This window comes from Notolabrus celidotus, chromosome 20 (assembly GCF_009762535.1).
Source record: "Notolabrus celidotus isolate fNotCel1 chromosome 20, fNotCel1.pri, whole genome shotgun sequence".
NCBI lineage: Eukaryota > Metazoa > Chordata > Actinopteri > Labriformes > Labridae > Notolabrus > Notolabrus celidotus.
The window spans coordinates 8244362-8253805 of NC_048291.1; the positions used below are offsets into that span (position 1 = coordinate 8244362).

General features: G+C 36.7%; 1 protein-coding gene across 1 annotated transcript; it reads left to right on the top strand.

Moving 5' to 3' along the window:
• Nucleotides 1–1471: 1471 nt before the first annotated feature.
• Nucleotides 1472–7773, top strand: kctd13 (potassium channel tetramerization domain containing 13). Its single transcript, XM_034711992.1, has 7 exons — nt 1472–1893; nt 4003–4266; nt 4634–4803; nt 5036–5125; nt 5758–5810; nt 5901–6096; nt 6373–7773. The coding sequence occupies exons 2-7, from the start codon at nt 4026–4028 to the stop codon at nt 6619–6621; spliced, it is 999 nt and encodes a 332-aa protein (XP_034567883.1). The 5' UTR covers nt 1472–1893; nt 4003–4025; the 3' UTR covers nt 6622–7773.
• The last annotated feature ends 1671 nt before the right edge of the window (nt 7774–9444 follow it).

Here is a 9444-nt window from a genome sequence, read left to right on the forward strand (position 1 = left end):
ATATGTTTCCCTCATGCCAGTCTGCATAGAATAGAGATTTTTCCAATTCAAAATACATCTGCTATTCCACAGAGTGGCGTTATGGGGTGAAAGGTTGTACACGTATAACATCTCCCAGTACAACAATATTTGTTTGTGAAATTCTGACAGTAAAAGTGGTAATTTATAAATGGTGTAGTTTGCTGTCAGCAGAAACTTCAAGCCTCCAACTTTATTAAATATATGATTTGGGATACAGTACCAGAAAGAGTTGTTGAGATTGATTCAGGATTTTATCCAATTAATTTTTAGGTTTCCATTAAGGCAATCAAAGTCAATAACATTTAGGCCACCATCCTTTATGTCTCTAGTTATATCACTTTTCTTCATATAGTGTGGTCTGTTCTCCAAATAAATTTGATATTTATTTGGTTGATAGATGTTATCATTTTTTTGGAATGGCATTAGAGTATGCTGGGTATATACATCTAGATAAGGATTCCATCTTTGTTAGATATATTCAGTGGGGGACAAAGTACACAGCTTCATTACTGAAGTCAAAGTATAGATCCTCCAGGTCAAATATTACTCATACAATACAAGTGAAAGTTGTTAAGTCAAATTATTACTTGAGTTAAAGTACAGAACATAAGTGCAATCAAGAACACAGGAGTACACTCTGTTACATTATGTTTATTTAGAAACCATTACTTGAAATCTCTAAAAACTATACCATGGAATAAAATCAGGAACTAAGTTCCTCCAAGCACAGACAACTTAGTTTGAAATGTTCATCCTGAATTAAACAAATGTTACTTAGCTCAGCACGCTTTCTCAGGTTGGACAGTGAATTTTTGTATGTTTGGGCAGAGTGGGAAACAGGGAGAATATTTCAAACGATACGTAGCATTCTTCATTTCAAAAACCTCTAAGATATGACCATGGGTGCTCAGGTGATGAATTATAGCCATCATTACCACCTCTAAATGAATGGCCTGATCTGATTGAAATGTGCTTTGTTTGCTCCACGTTCAACCGAGGAGACGCACGATATACAGGTATATCTAAACCACTGAGACAAACAGAACTACACAAACACTTTTTACTGTCTTAGGGATCAGATTTCATGAAAGAGAAGGAAATTCATGAGCTGACTTCAAAGCAAAAGTAGTGACTAACTAGAGCATTGATAGAAATGTAGTGGAGTCAAAAGTACATTAATTGTCTTCTGAATGTAGTGGAGTAAAAGTAATAAGTATCCCCCCAAAAAATACTCAAGCAAAGTGCAGATACTTAAGTACAGTACTCAAGTAAATTTACTTTGTTACTGTCCACCACTGACTATATTCGACCTGTTAACTATTTCTTGTGTCTGCATGGATGCTACTCTGGTGGTTTTGTATTGCAGTTCCCAGTGTGACCACTAGAGGGCAGAGTCTTAATTCCAGTAGGCGGCAGTACGTCACGTCACGTCACAAGTTGCCTCTTTAATTAAAAAATAACCACAGAAGAAGAAGAAGGCGGAAGAAGATGCGCTGGTTTCGTTTCCGAGTGACCTGTTTAGCTTCTCTTGTTAGCACTAGTTAATATACATTTATGTCCAACAATGGAAGTGTCTGGTTTGAAATCAGCATTTTGTATTCTTATGGTTAGATTTTAAATCTAAAGACGAAACGCAATTAGATAAAAGAGGCAACCGTTTCCAGTGTGACGTATAGAGAAACAAGCTAGCTGTTGTTAGCCTCTGTGATTTGGCTTCATGACAGCGCTTTAAATGAGTTCTCAAACGTTCACTGCGTTTTAAAAGTCATACAAGCTGGCTCGCCTCCATCGACTCTTAACGGATTCATGCGTAGACATCTACAGTTCGCTTTATTAGGTTGATATTTGAAGCTCCAGTGGATGTTCAGAGTGGTAAGTACAATCCGTTTTAACCTCACCTGATACTGCATTGTTTTGTTTGTCTGATAAGTTAGCATTATCTTATTATCAAGGAGTGTGTCCACTGAATCGGGAGATAACTGGCTGTACAGTGAAGATATAACTTGACTATATCACGGGCTAAAGCTCAAGGAAAGACGACATATACAAAAGCAGTGTCATGGTTCACAATCTGCAGTATTATGGAAACAAATAAACATGAATGGAGTAATTGTTATTTTATTTTCGTGTTTGATCATATGTATGAATTATTCAGATACATTACAAGTAAATCAAAATATTCCAGGATCTCTCCCAGCCAGCATCAAACAACATACAGGAGTACAACAACATCATCACGTAAACATGAACCACACCCAAATTACAACACACTGTACTTACCCTCATATATACGAATACATTCACATATACAAATGCCATCACAGCTATCTACAACATTTACAGACAACTAAACTCAACTTTATTTATATAGCATCTTTCATACATAAAAACATGCAGCTCAAAGTGCTTCACAGAATAACAGAGACAGAAAACAACAGCTATGGTAAAATTATAAGAGGCGTGATTATAAATGAAATACTTAAAAATAAGATAAAATCAATACAGTAAAATTAATAAAATAAGTAAGAGTGGAAAGAAAAGTGAATAATAAGGTAGAGTTAACAAGATCGCATGAATACAAGAAATAGATAGATAAATAAATAATTAAGTAAGATAAATAAAAATTAAAGCAATGATTAAAATAATAATGAAAATAATAATGCAGTCCAGGGCTAAAAATAAATAACTTTACATTAAAAGCTAGATTAAAAAGGTAAGTCTTAAGTTTACTTTTAAAAACACCCAGAGAGCTCGCCATTCTGATGTCCAGAGGCAGAGACTTTCAGAGCTTAGGGGCTGTAAAAACAGAAAGCTCTCTCTTTTTTTGTGGGACACACAAGGAACATTTAAAATACAATCATTTGAGGACCTCAGTGATCAGACTGGAACATAAAAACTGTTTTATTCCCCTTGCAATCAACTTGATTAACTCTGAACTCTAAACACCAAGGATTAGACATGGCCCTTGTATTTTTGTATTTTGAAATGTTTACGTCTACATGTACAATAATGTTTCTATGTCTACTGTTAAATGTAATGTTGGAACCTACAGCTGTACTGAAAACAAATTCCACCAGCTTTGCTGTGTGGTCATTAAAAGAATCAATCAATCAATCAATCAATCAATCAATCAATCAATCAATCAATCAATCAATCAAAATGACAGTAGATCAGTCATGTATGGAGGAGCAAGGCTGTTAAGAGCTTTAAAAACAAGTGAAATAACTTTAAAATCAATTCTAAAAGAAACAGGGATCCAGTGCAGAGTTTTAAGAAGAGAGGTTATGTGATAAGTTTTTTTTTTTTTGTGTGTTAAAACTCCGGCAGCAGCGTTCCAAAGAAGCTGCAGTTTCTTGAAAGACTTTTTGGCAAACCAGTAAAAAGGGAGACAATGTGCATCTGATCCAGATATATAGACCAATGTATTGTGATGAATCAAGTGTGATGCAGGTTATTTGTAATGTTACTTTTCTCCTCCATTCCCAAACCAAAAAGATTTTCTATTAAAGGACAATTCTCCATATGAATCGGATTTAAGGCAGGAACATGGACTTTGTTAAACAGAATTTCTTGTGAATCATGAGAAAGAAGATACCTATTCTAAATACTAATCTTATAAATACTTACTTATTTACTTAATTAAATCTAAACATTAGATTATCAATGTAAAGGATGGTATATGAGCATTAACTTTCTGTATTTCTTTCATAAGCCTAAACTGGGTTTGTTTGGCTTTGTAATGCTGCATATATATAGAGTTGTCCACTATTGATTTGCATTTATAATAATCCTGTCCTTCTCTAAATAATAAATACTTGTGATGTATCCTGCGTTCGTGTTTAAGGCTTTTAAACATATTTTAAGAACACAAGCACGGTTATCAGTCATGACACGATGGAATACTGGCTACTCACATTTAATGGATCCATGAATATTAATGCTAATTTGTGCAATAATGAGCTGTGGCTTTTTCCCTTCCAGTCAGGAGGAGACTCTTCACCCCCATGTCTGCTGAGGCCTCGGCTGGCAGTCATGCTGCTGACTCTGCCCATTCTGCTGCTGATTCCCAGCCCGCCTTTCTTGACACAGACGAGCTCAGGAATCGAGGTTTGCTGGGGAGCAAGTACGTGAAACTGAACGTGGGCGGCTCGCTGCATTATACAACGGTCCAGACATTAAGCAAGGAGGACAGTCTGCTGCAGAGCATCTGCAATGGAAGTACTGAGGTTACAATAGACTCTGAGGGTGAGTGTCTGCCCTGTGTGTCAGTATCCACATGTTGTTTTTATTATTATGAACTGTTGTGATTTGATTTGATGTGCGTGATGGGGAAGGTGTGTCCACGCTTGTTCTGAATGTTTCACAGTGTATCCCAAACACTGGGAGGAAAGAGGAAGCTGTTTTTATTGATCCACGCTAGTTTAGTTTTAATACTCCAATGCTGTCAGATGTGAAGTTGTGTGCGAGTCCTGAGAGTGTGTTTCAATGACCCTGCTGCTTAATCGAAACTCTGACTTAGGATATCTTGACCACTGCACACACTGTGAGCTACCTGACTTCTCAAAACGTCTCCAAGAGGACAATAAATAAATGAATACTCCTCCTGTCTCAGGTTGGGTCGTTTTGGACAGGTCTGGCCGGCATTTTAGTCTGGTTTTGAACTTCCTGCGAGATGGATCAGTACCACTTCCAGAGGACCACAGAGAACTGGATGAGGTTCTCAAGGAAGCCCAGTACTACCGGGTTCAGGGACTCGTCCAGCACTGCCTCAATGCAATACAGGTAAAGACCAGATACAATTCTGTTGGATGTAAAAGAGCATGACAGCTTTCATATAAACACTGTACGCTATTTAGGCTTGTAATTATTACCACGTTAAAACACAGCCCAGCTCACCCGTTGAGTTCAGAGACAACTGAGACGCATTATTTGATTCCCTTCAGTCACATTTAACATAAAAATAATAATTATCTGAAGATGTATTTTAACTAACTCTCTTTTTTTTTACTTACAGAAACAGAAAGACGTCTTTGAAACTGTTTGTCGCATCCCCATGATCACATCAGCCAAAGAAGAACAGAAGATGATTTCCACTTGTAGAAAGGTAAATAACAGTCAAACAGACTGCTGACCACAATTTTTGCTGCTTTAAAGGTACAGTGTGTAGAAATGGGGATATTCAGAGTGATCAGATTGTAGATTGAAACGCTCCCTTACTCACCCCTCCTGTTGGTGAAATGATGGTTGCCTTTGAGGACAAGAAGCTCCTGAGACGCATGAATCCTATGATCCTTCACCATCAACACATCCATCAACACAAAGTATTTGTGCATCAACAGATCTCTTCTTCTTCATCTTCCAGCCGGTGCATTTAACGTGTCTACTCTCTAAATACAAAAACACATACGTTACTAGTTTGTCCGCTCTGTGTTACAGTACAAACATAGCGATGCAGGATGACAGCCTTGCACCTTGTGTAGAAATAAAAGACATAATTTATATAGGCATTTATAAACATAATTATAAATGCTTTACACCATTTCTACCAAGTGTGTTTCTAATGCATGCAGCTAAATACTACGCACTGTACCTTTAAAGCTATAACAGTCTCTTTGTCTAATGAACTCCTGTGTATCAAGTGTTTAATACTTTCTCTCAAATTGTCAACCATGTAAAAACTATACTTATTTCAACATTTATTTATAAAAAGATGTATCCCTGATCTTGTCTTTACAGCCAGTAGTGAAACTGCAGAACAACAGAGGAAACAACAAATACTCTTACACCAGGTAACACTCAGAGTCTGAACAAACATTTTACCATCAACGTTAACCTCTTGGATCAATACTGAATCCCTCCTCGTCTCTCCCTGTGATCAGCAACTCTGACGACAACCTGCTGAAGAACATTGAACTCTTTGACAAACTCGTGCTGCGGTTTAACGGCCGGGTCCTGTTCGTAAAAGACGTGCTCGGTGATGAGATCTGCTGCTGGTCTTTCTACGGTGAAGGCCGCAAGATCGCTGAAGTGTGCTGCACTTCCATTGTTTATGCCACAGAGAAGAAGCAGACCAAAGTAAGCACGACCCAATGTGTACTTTAAACCCTGACAACCACAGCTACTGTTTTTAAGACGTGTAGGTTTCTATCGCCCTCCAAGCACGTGGCCTGGGTTCAAATCCCACTCACAGCCCTTTGATGCTGTCAACTCTGTCCTTTGTAACATGTTCATAGAACTTATTACTAAAGATGCCAGTACCTACAACCAGAATTTGTACTGAACCATTAAAAGTTAATATTAAAAAATGAATTCTGAGCCACTAACCAACACACCTGAACATCTTTATCTCAGGTTGAGTTTCCTGAAGCTCGAATCTTTGAAGAAACCCTCAACATCCTAATTTATGAGAAAAGCAGAGGATCTGGACCTGGGGGCTTACACCTTTTAGATTCAAGAGGCTCTGGGTCATCACTGGGAGCTGGCCAATCAGAGGAAGAGGGCGCCGTGGGAGGCGACAGGCGAGTGAGACGGATCCACGTAAGGAGGCATATAATGCACGATGAAAGAGGGCCCGGTCAGCAGACTGTATATAAGGACTAATAATGTGAAACATGAGACATGAAGGAGTGACTTCACGTGTGTGTGATTTTTTTTTATTTTCATTTTGGATGCTCGCAGAATGAAAGAGATGTCTTTGATTGTAGCAGTAGCGTTGTAGTTAATTATTTGAATTGTGACATGAAAGCGTTGATGACTGATTTGTATCTGAAGTAAGAGAGGGAGAAAAAGCTTGTTTACAGGAAAGCGTGTAGATTACTTAAATAGGAAATGTATTAAGTTACCTGGGAAATTTAACTGGCATAGGTATTTCTTTAAAGAACATCCAGCGAGTTACTGATCTGGCCTCAGAAAACCAAACCGCCACACATGGGTTGACGTTGTTCCTGGGCAGGCGGCTCACTTTTAATGTGGGTGTTAATAATATGCACTGGTGACCTCCTCTGTGTTTGACTTGTAGGAAAACACTGTGTCCACCCTTTTATTCAGGTTGTAAAACATCTGTTGCCTTTTCATATGTTGTTTAGAGGACGGTCGAGTTTAGTTAGATATGTCAACACTGGAATAAAACTGAATAGCCATTGTTAGAGGGGTTGAGAGTGAGATTGTTGAGCAGCTCTGTTTTCTTTATTTAAATTATTACTGCTGTTGCTCCATGATGTTTTATATTAATTAATTTATGAACCTAATTTATTGTTTGGTATTTAATGTATTGTTTGTAATTCTTGTGTTAACTGGTCCTTAAGTGAGTTTTGAAATGATATGATGCACTCTAAAGCACACATCACAATTTGAATTTATACCTTGTAAATGAGTAAATAGTGAATTTGCATTTGGTTCAGTGTTTCAAGAGAAACCGTGACCATTTCTTTAACATTGCATTTTATTCTGAGCCATTGTTCCTGACTTTGCTTTTTGTCTTACACCAAAACATCTACGTTTTTTCAAAATGATTGGCCATACACTGATTACAGAGGTAACCGGTACTGGGTTGTGTTTGTATTTCCCTCAGGGAGAGGTTTTCTCCCTCTCTTTTTTACCACTGTCTTGTGCAACCTAATCACTCTGAATGAGGTCGATACATCTCTGACACCATTTATTAAATCACCTTGAAACCCTGTTACATGCACTAATTTAACAGCCGTCCTGTAATGGTCATGGGAATATTCTGAATAAATCACTTGTGCAATCCCACAGTGGCATTATGAGTTGTTTTTCTTTTAGTTAGGGAATATTGTGAAAATCTGGGAATAAATTATTTCAAAAGATTTCTTCACCAATGTGTTCATAAAGGTCTCTAATAACCCATATAAAAAAAAAAATAAGATTAAGTAGGAAAATCTGTGACAGCTATTTAAAGCTCGGGTACCTGGAACCTTATGGGTGAAAAATGGAAAATGTTAACCTCTGCCTTCAGCAGCTTGTGAGGGGTCAAACTCTGGGTTATTTTGGATTCTGAATTGATGGCAAACATTTATTTTGCACAAAAAACACTCCTTGGTTCCAGCACTAGAGCCAGTGGCTCTTAAATGAGCTCATCCAATTCACAAGCTGTAATTGTAATGGGGACTGCAGCAACAGGTGATGCAGCTGAAAGAAGAATGGTAGAAGTGTGTCTCAGCATGCAGAAGTTGCACAGGCAGTGCATGCAAGATGTAGAGTGATGATGTAGAGTCTGGAGAAAACCAAGACTCTTGAGGTATTGGGCTGTATTGTTTTTTGACAGTTTTGTTCTGTAACTAGTACTTGAGATATTGAAATAAACAAATAAAGCTACATTTGAATTTATGTGTAAAAGTGGACATGACCATTTTCCACCAAGGAGAGTTTTTTGTGCAAAATAAATGTTTGCAATGAATTCAGAATCACAAATAACACCTAGTTTGACCCCTCACGCTGCAGAGGTTAACATTTTCAATTTTTCACTGATAAGCTTCCAGGTACCCAAACTTTAAATATCTGTCACAGATTTTTCTACAGGAGTTGAGTTTAAACCTTTTTATATGTGTTATTAGAGACCTTTATAGATATACATATTGGTGAAGACAATTTTTGGTAAGGAATTTATTCCCCGTATTTCCAATTATGGGCTAGTTTTCTCAGACTATTTTCTTTCCCAAGGTAGAATAAAAATGGCCTGTAAACAAATTGAAACTGATGACATTCTTTACAATATTTCATGTATCAAAGAAGATGTTTAATAATATATATAACATGATGTGGATTTTATTCAGTTTGTATCATGTTATATGAGAGAAAACATGTAAAGGTTATAAGTCTCTTCCTTCATACTGTGACATGCAATTTGAATATGTGGTTTAATTAGTTTTTTCCAAAGGCTTTTTATATTAAAGGTTCATTTGCAGGTTAAATGTACAGAAGAGGATTAATGCTATTTTAAAAAAGGGCCAATATATATATATTTTTTTCATTACTATGTTTATTCTGAGAAAAAAGTCAGAATTCTCAGATTAAAGTCAGAATTTTGACTTTTTCGCAGAATTTTGATTTTTTTCTCAGAATTCTGACTTTTTTCAGAATAATAATAATAATAATAAAAATATATTGGCACTTTTTAAAAAAATTTTTTAAGTGGCCCCAATCCGTGTATATGTAAAAGGAAGATTGGAAATTCAGTAAAAGGAAACAAAGTATTTTCAAAATAATTTCAAAGATTTAGGCATCGTACTGTTTTAATATATTTTTCAATATGAAACATATCACGATGGAGAATATTTATTTTTTACATTTTTGAAGTTAATGAACGTTTCAATACAAATACAAAAAGAGAGAAATTGATCAAAATAAATATGTCTACTACAACTTTTACATTAGTTTGAAAGGGCGCCGCGGGTCTGACGTCAC

Coding starts and splice junctions, on each gene's coding strand:
- kctd13 (XM_034711992.1), top strand. CDS start 4,026: ATGTCTGCTGAGGCCTCGGCTGGCAGTCATGCTGCTGACTCTGCCCAT. Junction 5,811..5,900: donor AACAAATACTCTTACACCAG/GTAACACTCAGA, acceptor CCCTGTGATCAG/CAACTCTGACGACAACCTGC. Junction 6,097..6,372: donor CAGAGAAGAAGCAGACCAAA/GTAAGCACGACC, acceptor TCTTTATCTCAG/GTTGAGTTTCCTGAAGCTCG.